Source organism: Protopterus annectens, chromosome 1.part2 (assembly GCF_019279795.1).
Source record: "Protopterus annectens isolate FY-2018-M chromosome 1.part2, PAN1.0, whole genome shotgun sequence".
Taxonomy (NCBI): Eukaryota; Metazoa; Chordata; order Ceratodontiformes; family Protopteridae; genus Protopterus; species Protopterus annectens.
In genome coordinates this window covers 27,535,675-27,553,340 of record NC_056727.1, presented here as the reverse complement: position 1 = coordinate 27,553,340, position 17,666 = coordinate 27,535,675, and the positions used below count along the sequence as shown (strand labels likewise).

At 38.8% G+C, this 17,666-nt stretch overlaps 1 protein-coding gene across 14 annotated transcripts in view; it reads left to right on the top strand.

Annotated features, from left to right (window-relative positions):
* The window catches only part of NRXN1 (neurexin 1), a 4,168,553-nt gene that overhangs the window by 2,591,784 nt on the left and 1,559,103 nt on the right, over positions 1-17,666 (top strand). For all 14 annotated transcript variants that reach the window (XM_044054788.1, XM_044054802.1, XM_044054867.1 and 11 more), the window contains one exon: positions 7,337-7,459. In XM_044054788.1, coding sequence (XP_043910723.1) covers positions 7,337-7,459 — 123 coding nt within the window. The remainder of the gene's footprint in view (positions 1-7,336; positions 7,460-17,666) is intronic.

Here is a 17,666-nt window from a genome sequence, read left to right as displayed (position 1 = left end):
GTGTGTGTGTGTGTGTGTGTGTGTGTGTGTGTGTGTGTGTGTCTGTATACAAAGCATGGGTTTTTCCATCACTTTCTCACGCTGTATTTAGGAATGGAGTTGAATGTCCTGTAATGTTTAGTACCCCCTTTGAAAAGTGCAGTATGTAGAGCAGCACCACCTTTTGCACTGGCTACAGTTGCAGAAAGTTACAAGGAATATTTCAGAATTTATCTGGTTAGTTAGACATCACAAGCACCTTACTATTGTCTGTGTGTGTGTGTGTGTGTGTGTGTGTGTGTGTGTGTGTGTGTGTGTGTGTGTGTGTGTGTGCGTGCGTGCGTGTGTGTGTGTGTGTGTGTGTGTGTGTGTGTGTGTGTGTGTGTGTGTGTGTGTGTGTGCGTGCGTGCGTGTGCGTGTGTGTGTGTGTGTGTGTGTGTGTGTGTGTGTGCGTGTGCGTGCGTGCGTGTGTGTGTGTGTGTGTGTGTGTGTGTGTGCGTGCGTGTGTGTGTGTGTGTGTGTGTGTGTGTGTGTGTGTGTGTGTGTGTGCAGTTTGTGGCCTTCAATCTTTTTTTTTGCTTGTCTTTTTGGATACCCCCATGTGTGTTATCAGGACATCTGGGTGTGGCTGTTGCTTATATGATCACATAGTCAGATTTTTAAATGCTACTGCATGGGTCATTAATTACCTCTCAGATGTTTCATTTGCACTTCTAATTATATTGTATTCCAGTGTGCGGATGGTACATAGTATCTATGTCTATAATTTGATTTATCAGTATTATTCATGCTGAGGTCTCATTTCATATTTTATATAACCCTTGCAAGCTTGGTGTTAGGCAATATATCTGTTCTGTATATCAGACATACATCTTCAGACTATGTCTTCAGCCATACTGAAGAGAAGATAAGCTATCAATTATTCATGTCTGTCTGTTACAGTTGTTTAGGGTTCAAGTGAGAAAAGGAAGCCCTGGCAGTTGTCCCTAAATGACATTCCTTAGCAAAATTTCACTGCTGTTTTCCCATATCTCATTATAAATCCTGATACATCCATGCCAGTGCATGCATTTTAAAACTCCATTGATTATATGCATTATTGTTCACAAAATGGCCTGCTTATATCTCTGGTACAGTAATGTCAGCTGCTCTGTGGCTGACTGAAAAGTCTTACATGTTACAGCATTCACACCCTTTTACACAACATTTTCCTTTAAAAGTTGCTTCGTATAATTGACTTATTCTCACCAGGCAAGGCTATTACCTGAAGGCCACTTCTCCATCAGCTGTCTGCTTCCAGGTGTGTATTTTGAATGTCTGTTCATTTGCTTTTGACCTCATTTCATGATCAAATTATCTTAGAGTTATAGAAAGTGTCTTGCTTTTTTCCCCTTTGCTGTTCCTGGTCAGAATCAGTCTTATATCATTGTTTCTCACTCATGTATTTCATTTAATATCATGCTGTTATGCATCTTTTTGGAATCAGCTAACCATGTATTGTAGCTAGCAGTTTTACTTAGTCTGATGTGCCCTTTAATCCACCAGACTGACCATTGCCCTGCTGTGAAAACTGTAAAGGGAATGAGGGAGACAGTTAACGAAAGACATAAAATATTTTATCTGACTAGTTATATGCCAGAAAGATTGTATGATGCAAAGTGGCAGGGGATACATAGCCTCCGTCATGCTTGTCTCTTACTTGCAAGATTCTTCAATCATATGTCTGCATTCTTAGATACTGTTATGGGCACAGCAACAAAACATTTTTTACTATTCCGAAATGTTGTTTTGGAATACTCTACATGGCATACATCCCTGTGATATAGGTAATATTATTAGTTACAGGAATATAGCTATAAATTGTCATTACGTAAATACTGTCTCATAGCATTGTCCAGACCTGATCTCAAATCTCATTTAGAAGATATACTGTCCTTTCCAAATAGCATACCCAATACATTTACAATGCATACACTTCTTTTTTTCGGTTGTTGCTCCATAAATAAGAATAGGTTATTAAGAACACAGTTTTCCAATGGATAACATTGTCAATAAATACACTGTGTACTAACCTTTGTTGCAGGCATTAACTTAGATTACTCCATATATATTCCAGTCTCTGCCATCAATAATATTACTGAGAAATGATCAGAAAACAAATGTTTTAATATTCATAGCATTGAGTCTGCCTGGCTGTGTCTTAGCTCACTTGAGTGCAACATCTTGTTAGCGTTCTAGAAAACTTTTTGAAAACACTGTTTATTACAATTTGTTTGCTGGAAAAGTCTGACTGGACAAACAAGCCCTTTTTCAATGGAAGCCTGCGGAAGAAATCTCTAGAAGAAATAATAACAGTAGTACTTTATACAACATACAGAATACTCAGGTAAGATTTAGCAGAATTACATACAAAGTTTCACAAGAAACTATTTACAGTAATATTAAATAATATACAGAATGCTCGGGTAGCATTTAACAGCATTACGTACAAAGAGAAGATAAATAATGCAGATGATTATGAAACAAGTAATTTTGCAGCAACATAGGCAGCATTGGGTACAGTAGATATTGTCAGATGTAATTATAAGCATTTTGTTATAAGAAAAGAAGAAAGAGAAGTGAGAATAGATAGTCACTGATATGTAGGTGTGCATAGGAGAAGTAGTTAAGGAATGATTTAGCTTGGAGAATAGCACAGGTATAGCCAGGAGTCAAGCAGGAACAGTTTTAAATTCTATTTGAACAGATGTGTGTTGTTGAGATGTCTTCCCAGAAGGGGAATTGAGTTCCTTGACTTTGAAATGCAATTGGAGTAAAAAAGCATCTCCTGCTTAGCTGTGAGCTTTGTGAATTGAGAGGAGATGTGTGTCAGTAAAGCAGAGAGCTCTTTAGGTGGGGTGGTCCTATAGTATAGGGCAGGGCATTTTCCAGAGTGAAGGACTAACTTGTGCACAGACTGAAGAAGAGAGCAGGTGAGGTGAGGTAGCTGAAGTCAATTCAGGAGTCAAAGTGTAATACAGGGATTTTTGGAGTGTGCGTTGTTGGAAGCAAACTTCACTCTTTTATTATAGCATTGCTCCAGTTTGCTTGGCAGAGCTGATTGAAGGTTGGTAAAAAAAGGAGAGAGGCCTACAGAAGTGTACGTAGCAGGAAGGTGGATGCTAATGCTATACAGCTGCCTTCAGTCACATATTGTTTGGCTCCATATATATCAATTTCTATCTTTTTGTTTTTATTTCTGATTACTTGTTGGATGTGGAGATTGAATGTCATGTTGTCGTCTGCTATAACTCCTAGTAATTTAGTATTGGAGACTACCTTAATATTTGTGTTATTTGCAGAGGTGATTTGAAAGTTAGCCATGTCACCTGCATAATATATTGAATCTGTGGAGGTGTTCCAGGTATTACCCAGATTACATGAACCAGTTATATAAAGAATGCATATCTTACCCAGATTACATGAACCAGTTATAGAAGAATCCACACCTTAACCAGGTTACATGAACCAGTTATAGGAAGAATAAACAGAGCTGGAAGAATCAGAAGGATAAAAGGGGGACATAAACATGGGCCTGCACAAACTTAAAAACAAGGTAGGACAATTAAACTGACACATTTGGTATGTCTGTAAAAATGGCTGAGGATGTTTTTGAATCATTGCATGAGGTAGGAAAAGGAAAGGCTAACGTGTTGAGGACACTGAAAGAACAATGTGTTCCTGCATGGATTAACTACCCTGCTATATAAACAGTAATATGAGAGGGAAACAATCGCAAATTCCACACAGAGGGAAAAGCACATGCTGTTGTAATAGAGGCTGGATACAATGAATGTTGAAACAAAAAATGCATTTAAATATCCCTCTAGGAATTAACTGGCAGACAAACTTGGGAATAGTCAGACAGGATGTAAATAAATAGAAAGATTGCTGTTGTTTATAGATCATTTGGAAAGGAAGAATAACTGGAAGTAGATGGACATTAGGAACCCTCTATGCCCTAAACATGGTCTTTCCTATGGTACACCTATTATTATATTTGTATTTTTATATAAAAAATAAGCTTTCTCTTTGAAGTAATAGGCAAAATATTGTGGTATACCTGAATGGAAAATGATTGAAGTGAAGAAAGAAATAATTATGGAAACAGTAGTCTTAGGTTTAACAACAGTGTATTAGGAAAGAATGAAATGGAGTGCATGAAACTAAAATCAGAGAGACAAAATCAGGACGGACAAGAGCAAAACAGAACTGACAGAACTGGGGAAAAATGACAAGATGAAGAAGCTAAATCCAGAGGCACCCAAAATGCAGATGTGAGGGGAAGAAATGCACTCTGCTGGGGGGGCAAAGGACAGGATGCAAGGGGATGTGGCACTGTTCCAGAAGACTAAACCGAAGGTAAAAGAGGAGTTAGAATTACAGGATATATACAAATTGGACAACACGGTGATAATAATGATAAAAAGATAGAATCAAAGCAGTAGTCAGAGGAAAAATTATGACAGAGGACGGTCAACAAAGGAGGCAAGATGTGAAGGACATAACAAAACTGGGTGGAAATCTGAGGAGGGTACATACAGAAGTACTAATGAGAGGGGAAGCTGTTGTAATAAAAACTGAACTAGAAGGAAAGGTAATGACTCCAGTGGAAGTATAGCAATGGCACTGAGGGGTACTGGTAGTAAACTGGGGGGGGGGGGCAGTGGAAACATCTAGCAAGGAAGTACATGAACAAGGAAAAGGTGTGAGATATATATCACTGTGGGTGATTGGAGGGTTATAGAAGCCTTTAGGGCATACTACCAACAAAGGTACCAAAACCAGAAGAAAAAAGAAGTCCAAGGCATATCAAAGACAGGGAAGAGTGGTACTGAGCAGAAGGAATACAGTAGGAGAAATTAATACAGCAAGGGTACCCTAACTCCCATTGGGTCTTCCCAATAGTTATAGTCCAACTGAAAGGAAAGATGATAGGGAAGAATAAAGTAGGAAAATGGAAGAAAACGGGGATAAGAGGAGAGAAGAAATTAACAAATCTAGGGACGGGAAATACAATATTCCAAAGCATACACAAATTAAAATGGAAAGCTGAATTAGCACAAAATAAATGGCTTACATACTCATAACTAAGAGAAAATGGCTGTGGAAGAGGCTGAAAGTAGAATACCAGAAAAGGCAAAGAAAGGAAAGAGGTCGCCCTACTAAGGCAATGAAAAAAAACAGTGGAAAGGTGAAATCAAAATGATTTTAAGGATGAAAGTGAAGAAAGCCACAAAGAAAGAGATAAGCAAAGGATGAGAGAAAAGTCCTCAAAATAACATCACAGATGCAGAAAATGTATGAAGTAAGAGATCAGATATTAAAGTTGTTGCACAAATGTTATCTTACACCTAAAGGATTATATCAAGAGGAAGGAAAGCTTAGTCAAGATGCTGAAGATGGAATAAGAGGAGACAGGCATAAAGCATATGTTCAGGGAGTGTACCTGGGCACAAAAGATTTGGACAGAGGCTCAGGAAATCTGGAATATGATAAATGGATAAGAGTGACAAAATCCTGAGAATTTTGCATGTGGGTTACAGGGAATAAAGAAGAAGGTTTATAGGTTTGTACTAAGCTAACTGCCCTTGCGAGCCATTTTAAGCTTATCCAATTATCCCTTGTGAGACTCAAACCCTGCATCTTGTATTTGTAAGGCAAACACCTTAACCATTAGGCCACCCTCCCAACCAGTTGTCAAGAAAAAGAAATGCAGGTGATAAGCTCAATGGCAACAGAGATTATGAGTGTAAAATCCAAAAACTGGAAAACAAGGAGAAAGTATCAGAAAAGGGAGCTGGACAGCTGATCTCTAGACATTGTAAGGAGAAGTATAAAGCAGAATAAAATTATATATGTGGGAGAAAAAGAAAGAAAAAAATGGAAGATCAGTTAGGTAACCTAAGTTCTGATTGAGTGCCAGAACAACAACTGACAGAAGAGCAGACTGTATTGAATGACCTATTCAAAGAACAGACAAGATATCCACAGAGGAACATCACAAATAGCACAGGTATCAGCAGAGGAATATCGTTTAAGCCGCAGTGAGAAACACATTGCCCAACCACAACAAGAAAAAACTCTGCCTGACCACCAAGTATAAGCAAAAACAAAATTAATGAAATAATTAAGCAGGTACTTAAAGAAAGAAATAGCAGCAGTGCAGAAGCCTTTCAGCAGGAAGTGAAGAACATGTCCTGAGAAGTGCAAAGTCACGAAGCACAAATAAGAAGTAGAAAGTCAATGTGCCGTTCTGGCACTGTGATCATTTTAACAAATGTATCCATTTAGTGGCAAAATGAAAAAAACACATTAGAGATTTGTAGGACTTGAACTTGTAATACAGGCTTCTTGAGTTTGCTGCAATATCCACTACAGCAGTGTGCAGCTTGCCACCATTTCCTGCAAATGTCTTACTTACTCCACACATTTGCAGACTCACTGGTGCCACCTGGCTACCTGTTATAAGGTTAATGCCAATGTTCACCTGCTGATACCTTGGCTATTTGTGATATTCTTTATCTTGGTTATCTACCTGCAAAGGACATTCAGCATTGTCTGCTCACTGTTCTGTCAGTCAATGTTCTGAGACTCGATCAGAAAGTAGGAAGATAAAGAGTTAGTATGAATCAAAAGGGGGAATGGGGTGGGTCAATGTTATTAGAATAGTACTGAGAAGCAGTGAACTACTGCTGTAAAATAAAATAAAAGTACACCATTCATGAGGACTGCACACTGCATAATTGTCAATGGATACAAAAAACCTTTCAGAAAAAAGAAATTAAGTATTGCAAACATATTGTTTTAAACATGACATCGAGTTTTGACTTTCTGTACTATGAATAAGAAAGGTCAGTGCACTGTATTCATATCACAACAATTTAATTTATTTTCATATTGAAATACCTATAGTGCTTAAAAAGTGATCTCTGATTTTAATATTTCAGCATATGTAAAGTATTTTGCCAGCCTTTAATGTTAATGCAAATAAGAACAATGAATGATATTAAAAAAAAATGTTTGTTAGTATTGTCTTAACAGAAATGTGAGCTGGTTAGGTCCTGAATTTAATGCAAAATATTTGGATAATGTGACTGTTTATGACAACCCAGAATTGATATCTTTTGAAGGACAGAAACAAGATGGGTGCAAAGCTTGTACCATAGTCAAAATAATTCACTTTTCCTGATTGTTTTTTTAATTATTTTTCCCCTACAAGTCTTAATAATTATCACTGCTGTAATGGTTTTGCTGTAAGGTTAACAAGTTACTGTTGTTGAAGATGGTCTTAACTACTTTTTGACATATCCAACAGGCAAAGGTCCCGAATCTATTTTTGCTGGCCATAATCTGAATGACAATGAATGGCACACAGTACGTGTTTTTCGGCGTGGAAAGATGATAAAACTAATTGTTGATGAGCTTCAGCCTGTAACAGGTAAGAAAACTAAATTATGGTCTGCCATTTTCATTACATTTGAAAGTATCAGCTAACACTTTAATATCTTTGTAGAGATTCAGTAAGAACAATTTAAATTTTTATCTCATTTCCTCTGAGAACTCTCTCATGACTATGGGTTTTATCACATTTAACTTTTATTTCTTACATGCAGTGTTTAGTAATCATTTCCACATAATAATAAACTGTAAATCTACTAATGACTGCCATAACAAGGAATGCAATGCACTGATTAACAGGGTAAGGAACAGTTTTCCATATATTAAGAAGAGAAAAGACTTCATGCAAACAAAGATTTCACTGGGAAATTGTTTTATTATGACATTGCTGTAGCATAGAATGTGAGAAAAATTTATCATAATATAATTTGCTCCTCATAAAAAAGAAATCATTGAGTGATTTGTTTAGAATAGAGAAAAATCATAGCATGCAGTCCAGTATGATGAACAGCAGAAAGTCTTGATCAGTTGCTAAGGTCATTTACTGAGGTAAGGGTATAGGTACCAAATGTATACACATTAGATATCAAATCATCAGGCCTCATCACCAGAACTGTAATTTTCTTTTTCAGCTTAGCAACGTAACAAATGTCAGTCCTTCTGTTGTATCTCTGGTAGTCACAGCAGTTAAAATTCTGTACAAAACTAAAACACAAGAAAAACTGGAGTCACTGAATCCTTTACGGGAACCTTTAATACCACAGGTTAAGCGCTTTCATTCAAAAACGTTGTCCTTCTTCAGAGCAAACAACTCAATGAATGCAACCCTCTTATATAAAATGGTCAGGAATCTTAACCAATCACATCTCAATTTCAATTAATAAATTACAAAATTAATTTACCTAAAACCATTCACTTAAAAAATTCAAAACTTGGATAATGCCCTTTACAAGCACACCCTTACATGTGCAGGTGACTAGAATGTAGTTAAATTTTGCTTTGGGGTTATTGATCATGTTCCCCGGGATTTTAATGGAGACAGAGATGGGGAACTTGATTATAGGGAAATCAAATGACAGATTTTGTTGGATGCATGTAGGGTACCAGGTTTGAACAATGGAGTTAATTACAAAGCAGTCCTAAAAAGAAAGGCATATTATAACAAATGCAAATAGAATGTACATTTTAAATGTTTTATGTTAACATTTTAAGTAATATGTTGTTATGTGGTTGCCCCCCTTTACTTGAATTTATTTGAATTTTTTAATTATAATAAATAATAATATTAATAAATAAAATTTTTCATAAGTAAAAATATGATGCTTGTTTATCGTGAAGCTTTCATTCACAATTTGTTTCTAACAACCTAAAAAAAAAATCTTAAAGAGATATGCTTCCACCTCACCTGCTAGATTTCAAGGCTAATTTAACCTTATTTCATATGGTTGAGAATTATACATGTTACATTCTTCCAAACTGTGAAAAAGAGATTTGATAACAAAAACTGAACACAATTTGCCATGTGATATTATTCACATTTGGCAGTTACCTTTTCAGAATTCCCTGTCACAAATGTGAGCCCCAGTACTACAAATCCTTATTCTTTAATATAATAAAGTAAGATTAATACAAAGCAGGGCAAATTCTCAGACTAGATGTTACATTTTTCTGCATCGACCCACCTAAATACCACCCTTACCCCTTCTACATATCTATACTACCCCAGATTGCTGTATATTGGAGCACACACACACATACACAAGCACACACACGTACAAAATACATATATCTACTAACACAGATATATATCAAAAATCAAAGCCATACCAGAGCACTTTGTCCAGAAAAACCTTCTGGAACTTTATCATCTCTGAACAAAATCAGCCGCACAGCTATTTAAAATGTATCACATGATAAAATGTCTAATTGAAGTCATCCAATAAGCATCTTAACACACAAAAAGTACATGAGAATTCATTGCTAATCTTTTTTTTTTTTTTGGAATGCTGTCTTGAAGGTAACTGCATTGTTTAAGCCAAGCATAAAACATGGCCCTTATTTTAGCAGTCACTACATTGTTTTCCTTTACAATGTAATGTCATAATTATGCCTTTTTTCATAGTTGCACTTTTTTCTAATAAAAAACAATAACTTTTTTCCATTTCCTACATTCCCCCCATGTCTGTATAAATCAGTGTAAGTACTTTCTGTTTTTATGGCACATAGATAGTTCTCACTAAGGACAAATTCCTGACAATCTTGCAACAGAGAAGACAATGGATGATTAAACCACACATTAGTATGGTTTTGGATTCCTCAGTAGATATGAGATTAAGCCTGTAATCAATATAAGAGCATAATCAAAGAGAGCTTGAATGTTTTAAGTGCATAACCAGGTTTATGGCAAATGGATGGATGTGTACCAGCTTGCAATTTCAGGAAGCACAGTAATCTAACAAGTTTGTTGGAAGCACCTGACTCAAAGAAACAAAACTACAAGAAGAAAGGAATATTTGCAGTTTGTTTATGCCGTTATTGTAAGTGCATGATGAGCAGTCCATTCTGTATAAAGGAAGGACAAGATAAGCACAAATGATTAGCAGAAACAAGCAGCATGTTTGTAACACAGAAAATGGTGTTTATGTTACCCATATGATGTTTGTTTTGCTCTTTATGTTGAGAAGATTGTCAGCAAGCTGGAAATGGAAATGAAAGCAGAACTAGAGAAGAGGCCTTTAAATGTCGAATGAAAAAACACTTTCAGATGCTTCACCTTAGAGAAGTTGCATAATTTTTTCCTTTGAGTTTTCAAGCATGTTGAAGAGCACTATGTTAATTTCAAGTACTTACTCAAAGAGAAAACAGAAGAGATGCAGCACTGCTGAAGGGTTATACCCAGCACTGCTGAAGGGTTATACCCAGCACTGCTGAAGGGTTATATCCAGCACTGCTGAAAGTTTATATCCAGCACTGCTGAAGGGTTATACCCAGCACTGCTGAAAGTTTATATCCAGCACTGTTGAAGGATTATATCCAGCACTGTTGAAGGTTTATACCCAGCACTGCTGAATGGTTATACCCAACACTGCTGAAGGGTTATACCCAGCACTGCTGAAGGGTTATATCCAGCACTGCTGAAGGGTTATACCCAGCACTGCTGAAGGATTATATCCAGCACTGCTGAAAGTTTATATCCAACACTGTTGAAGGTTTATATCCAGCACTGTCGAAGAGTTATATCTAGCACTGCTGAAAGTTTATATCCAGCACTGTTGAGGGGTTATATCCAGCACTGCTGAAAGTTTATATCCAGCACTGTTGAAGGTTTATATCCAGCACTGTTGAGGGGTTATATCCAGCACTGCTGAAAGTTTATATCCAGCACTGGTGAAAGTTTATATCCAGCACTGTTGAAGGTTTATACCCAGCACTGCTGTATGGTTATACCCAGCACTGTTGAATGGTTATACCCAGCACTGCTGAAGGGTTATATCCAGCACCTTATATCCAGCACTGTTGAAGGGTTATATCCAGCACTGTTGAAGGTTTATACCCAGCACTGCTGAATGGTTATACCCATCACTGCTAAAGGGTTATATCCAGCACTGTGAAGGGTTATATCCAGCACTGTGGAAGGTTTATACCTAGCACTGTTGAAGGTTTATACCCAGCACTGCTGAATGGTTATACCCATCACTGCTAAAGGGTTATATCCAGCACTGCTGAAGGGTTATATCCAGCACCTTATATCCAGCACTGTTGAAGATTTATATCCAGCATTGTTGAAGGTTTATACCCAGCACTGCTGAATGGTTATACCCAGCACTGCTGAAGGGTTATAGCCAGCACTGTTGAAGGTTTATACCCAGCACTATTGAAGGGTTATATCCAGCAGTGTTGAAAGTTTATACCTAGCACTGTTGAAGGGTTATATCCAGCAGTGTTGAAGGGTTATATCTAGCACTGTTGAAGGATTATATCCAGCACTGTTGAAGGTTTATACCCAGCACTGCTGAATGGTTATACCCAGCACTGCTGAAGGGTTATATCCAGCACTGTTGAAGGTTTATGCCCAGCACTGCTGAAGGGTTATATCCAGCACTATTGAAGGGTTATATCCACCACTGTTGTAGGTTTATATCCAGCAATGCTAAAGGCAGATATCCCACAAAGTTGTAGGTTTATATCCAGCACTGCTAAAGGTTAATATCCCACACTGTTGAAGGTTTATATCCAGCACTGTTGAAGGTTTATATCCAGGTAATGTATTTCAAATGCAATTGAAGTAGCTCCTAAAGAGATATCAGTGTAGTTGCTACTGAAACAGAATATGAGACAAGATTCCTGAAACTGTACCCTTAAACAAATGAATGGACTGTCCACTACTGAGATACAGATAATGATATCAATATCTGAAGAAAGATAACATGACCAGTGCCCGTAGATGTATGGGTGACCAAACCAAACCTCTCAGCTCTCCAGATGTTCATACAATGTCCAGATTTTTGTCTCGTATTTTTGGTCTTTTCCCTATCAAATGTGTAATTCACTGAAGAGTGAAGTGACTAAACAGTAACATACATTTTAGTTTAAGACTTCATATTTCTTAGAAAATGCATGTTAACACAAATCCTGTTATTCTAGCAATGCTCTAAGTTTATAAGAGCAATATTTAAAATTTGTCTCTGTTTTTGGGCCTTTGTCCCCCATTATTTTAGGCTTTGTCTAAATTTCTTTCCCTAAGAGGTTGAGACGTATGGACTAAAGTTACATATGTAAGAAGATGGATGATCATTTCAAAAAACAGATGGAGACGGCTAGCTAACTCCGTGTCTTGTGAGAACCTTTTATTTCAGGGAGGATAACTCCTTTGTGTGAAGCAGACCAGTTTTATTCACTACTGCACATTTATTAGCAACTTCTTTTCTAATTCTAGGTGTCGGCTACAAAAAAAACATAGTTTTCTTAGCATTGTTTGCTGACCACAAAGGAATGAAATGCGACTGTATTGTATTGATTACTATGCTATAGAAAAGCAAGGAAAATTTTACATCACCGGGTTGTAGTTTAAACATACCTCTCAACAATCCAGAACTTTTCATAGGTTCATAGGTTCATAGGTTTATACTAGGCTATCTGCCCTAAGGCATTTATAAGCCTAGCCCAAAGTTTTGTGGCTTACGCCACCCCTTATGTTAAAAAATATTGTGCCCATTAGTTTGTTGTGTCTCTGTCCAGCAGTGACACAGAGATGATTCCCGGGGTAAACCTACGATCTCCCATCCACCGGTCAAGATTTCTCTTGAACAGAGCCAGCGAGGTGCTCTGCCTCACATGGACCGGGATTTTATTCCACAGCATAGGGAGTCTCTGAGTGACAAACCTATCCCTCCAGCATGTCTTATTTATATCCGTGCTAAGGTTTAAGTCGCTTGCTCTAGTGGATCTGGTAGCTTTGGATTTTTTGAGGTGGAGCATGTTCATTAATTCTGGGTTGGACATGGCCTTATATGTCAGGCACAGGTCACCTCTGAGCATACAGTATGCGACTGAATAGAGCTGGAGTTTCTTCAGTCTGGCAGCATATGACAGATTTTGGAATCCCTTTATCCTTTTGGTGAGGAACTTTTGGGGTCTCTCCAATTGCTGCAGGTGTCGGGTGAGATACATCCCAAATGGGGCATTGTACTCGATCATTGGTCTGATAAGTGAAGAGTACAGGGGAACAATGACCTCACTTGATCTGGATGTGAATCCCTTCATGATCAGGTGGGCAATGTAGAAGGTCTTTCTAACCACTTTAGCAATGTGAGTGTCAAAAGAAAGGCCACTGTCAACCTGGGTCCCCAGGTCCCTGATAACCTCTTCTGTGCTTAGTGGATTGCCACCTATATGGTAGCTTGGGGTTACCTTGTTTTTCCCGAAGGGTATGACTATACATTTTTTGGCATTTAACTTCAGGCCATGGCTCTGGCACCAGCTATCAGTTTCCGTGAGACCCCTCTGAATGATATCTGTGTCCGATGTACTTTCCACTATGGCGCCCAGTTTGCAGTCATCTGCAAAGTTTGTCAGCCATAGTCCTCCTATGTTTGCCTGTACATCTGAGAAGTAGATGCCGAACAACAGGGGGCCAAGGACTGAGCCCTGTGGGACACCACTTGTGACCGGCTTGGAGTCTGACATGGTGCCAGCAACTCTGACCCTGTGGGTTCTGTCCTTTAGCCAGTTTGCAACCCATCTTGTGACATATGGGTTTACATTTAAGCTGGTAAGTTTCTCTATAATACCTGAGTGGGGTATTGTGTCGAAAGCTTTTGCAAGGTCAAGGTAGGCTGTATGGACTGCCTTTCCCTCATCAATGGCCTTGGTGACTGTTTCGAAGAAGTCGACCAAGTTCAAAAGGCATGATCTGCCCTTGACAAAGCCAAACTGGGTCGGGTCCAATGTCTGCAAGTCCCCTATGTCTTTGTTTATGAGTTCCATTATGATCCTCTCCATAGCTTTGCAGACCAGGCTTGTGAAGCTTATGGGGCAGCAATTACCAGGGTCCGTAGAGGCACCGCCTTTGTGGAGTGGGACCACAGTTGCCGTACGCCACTCCTTGGGCATGTATCCTGTGGTAAGGCTAAGATTAAACAGCTGCCTTATGTGCGGGTTTAGTTCCTCATTGAGTTCGTGTAGCACACAGCCGGGGACACCATCCGGTCCCATTGATGCTGTGTTTTTAGCTTTAGAGAGAGCAGCTTTTACCTGCGCATTTGAGATGTCTGGGAGGCTACACTCTGCTGGGATAGTTATCTCTCCTTTTCGGGGGGAGAGGGGGTGAAGTTTGCACTGAACCTGTCTGCCAGTATGTTGGCAATGTCTGTGGGTTCAGTGATTTTTTATCATTTTGGACTAATTCTGAGCATATCTGGGAGATTCCACCCAGGTTTCTAACATAGCTGAAGAAGGCCTTATGATTGTCTTTTGAATCTATGGCAATTTTTCTCTCAAAGTTGGCCTTGGATGATTTTATGAGTGCTTGTATTTTTTTACTAATAATGATCAAGGGTGTCTTCTCTTTTATGGATTTTGCTCTATCATGTAACAGCTTTCTCCTCTTATTGTAAAGTTTGTTTATGTCTGGGGTCCACCAGACTGGACGTTTGCCCTTGGTAGAAAGAGTCTTGGTTTTATTAGGGATTGCCTGATCCATGCAGTCCTGGAGGTGTTCATAGAAGGCATTTGTAAGGGCTTCCACAGCTTGGGTTGTGGTTTCCACTGGCTCGGGGCCTTGAAGGATACCACACCAGTCTTGAGTAGTGTGAAGTTTGCTTTAGAGAAGTTCTTCACTGTGGTCTTTTGTTTGGGGTGGGGCGGGATGTGAATTTCCAGTGAGATTAGTTTATGATCTGATCTCACCAATGAGGGATATACTTCGGTGTGGAGCATTTTGTCCCCATGTTTGTGATGATGAGATCTAGTATATTTTCTCCTCTTGTGGGAACGGTGACTAGTTGTTCCATGGCATTTGAATTTATGAACTCCAGGAACCTTTGGGCTAAAAGTTGGGGCTTGAGTAATGTTCCCAGTCTATATTCGGTAGTTGAAGTCACCCAATATAATGGTGTTTGGAGATACATTTATACCCTCCAGTGTCTTCAGGAAGGCTGTGTGGGGTTCCTGAGTTTGAGAGGGTGGCCTGTAGCATGCTACAAATTGTAGAGCAGTTTTGCCTATGGTTAATTGCACCTGGATGGTTTCCGATGCTTCGTGCGTTGCCACCAACCTGGAGGTGTGGGTATCCTTGATGAATATGGATACACCCCCTCCTTTTGTCGTGTGGTCCGGGTTTTGGGGCCGGAACACATGATATGAGGTAAAACCTGATAGTGCTGGGGTGCTCTCAGGAGCCTTGAACCAGGTTTCAGTTACAGCACAGACATCAATGTTCTCCATACTGAGAAGGGCCTCGAGTGCGTGCATTTTGAGATTTAGACTTCTGGCATTGAGAAGCATTACCCTTAGTTTCTTCCCATTTTTGTTTTCTAGGGTGGTAGGTTTAGAATTTGAGCCTTGCCTAAAAAGGCACTATGGGGTGGCAAGAGCCTTAGCCAATATCCGGAATCCCAGGGGTGACAGGTGCAAGCCGTCCCTTGTGAAGCAGCGTGGCTTGTCAAGCATGTCATCCCAGGCAGACAGACACTGGATCCCCTTTGAATGACACCAGAAATTAAGCCAATTGTTAAAGCTGATCATCTTGTCTCTATGTTGTGGCATCATTCTTGGTGAAGGCAGGATACTGCTCAGGGTCAGGGTCATACCTGCCTGGGCTACATAATCAGAGAGCTCCTCTATGTCTCTTTTCATGTAGTCCTGGGAGGTACGTCTCAGGTCGTTCACACCAGCATGGACAATGACTGTGTCATATTTGTACTTGCTGTGGAGTGACCAGTGCTTGTGTTATGTGGCAGATTCTAGCGCCCGATAGGCAGCTTACTGTGACCCTCTCCTTATTCAGCCTGGTGAGTGGGACGTCAGTGTGTCTGACTATGGAGTCACCTATGACAAGTATGTTTGGTGTTGTATTTGGCCTTAAGGGCTGTGACTGCTTTGCACACTGATTTTGTGGTTTATGTGTTGCCTGTGGTGTGTCATGAGGTGGCAGTTGCTTGGGTGTCTGCTTTGGAGGCCTCTGCTGTTTAGGTAAATTTTTGCTCAGAGCCTCCGAGTATGTCTTTGTGTGTTTATGTGTTTGATTCATTGTTGTGATAGCTTTATGTGAGACTGGTTTTGTGGTGTGTGTAGTTGCCTTCTCCTCCTGTCTGGTCTTGCCAGTCCTGAGTTGGGAGAGCTCAGCCTCCAGTTTGGCCAATTCACATTTCTGATTTTGCCTCATATGTTAGCCCTGATCCTCATAAAATTTTGGTTTTGTGGTATATCAGTAAAAATAATATACAGTCCTTATTGCCTTATACAATAAGTGTATATTCCTCATTGTTCATATTAATGCAAGACCTCATTTTTTTTTTATGTTTTAAAGTGAAATAATTTTTTTTTTTAATTGTCCATGATTGCAGCTCTTTTCCCCCATTATGTTTGCCTTTACCCAGAATTCTGGGACAAAGAATTAGAGAACTGTGAGTTAGATAATAGTTAAGGACTGAATTTCTTTAGCCATAGATGTCGTATTTTGTGCTGCCTGCATAGATCTTCTAATTAGATATGAATCTGATGAAAACTTTCAGTTAGTTACTGCAGTATCACACTGTGAGTCATAGAAAGATGACACACAGTGGCATTATCTATCATTCCGCAGTTCTGATAACAAAAAGGGCCAATCCTTCATTCACTTCAGAGAAATTGTTTTCATTTTTGCCAGCTGATTCAGTTTGTATGTATTCTTTTTCTGGAATTCAGAAGATCTATCTTCTTTTCCTTTTGGAAATGCTGTCCAGATGCCTAAGGAATATGTTAATTTTAGGCTTGGCCAGTTCTTCTTCCTCTGACAACACGTAATACAGGCTTCACTCTTGCTTATAAGTGACATTGACATATTTATTTGGTATTTCTGTAATAACACATGAAAATATGAAGTGTATCACTCAAAATATACAGTTTGTTTCCAGTGGTACAGTTATATTTTGTTAACTGTGTTATCCAAACATGTTAACACCTGTTTTTGAGGGCTGGGAGCACTGTACAGTAAATTACTTGTTCAAAGTCACAAAATAAGTAAATGAAGACCAAAGGAATTAGGCCATGAACTACCAAGGCCACTGTGCTTAACTACCAAATTATTGTTGTCTTGTACAGCTTAATCCAAGTGGATAGGGACAAGAAATACATTTTTTGTACTTTACAGATGACATAAAAGGTCATGATACTTTCAAATTCCATAAATATAATACCTACAGTCATATAAATTACAGTGTTAAATTTGACTTTGAAACATTCTACCGAACATGAAAATAACTTTACAAAACGTAGATGCAAAGAAAAAGTTCTACTTGGTGCTTGCCTGTCCCTTCACATGGGCAACATAAACCTCTAGGTGAATGCTGAATCCTTTCCTTTCCTCTTCTAGTGGCTGAAATTGTTCCAGTTTGAATAGTCCATAATTCTGTTTAACAAACATATAAAATGAGTAAGAATTATTTGCCTTCAGTATATTGGTGCTATATGATGAAAATCTGTTAGAATTAACTAAATTCAACAGTCTCATCAACTTATTTTTCATCCTAGAGACATGTATGTAATCA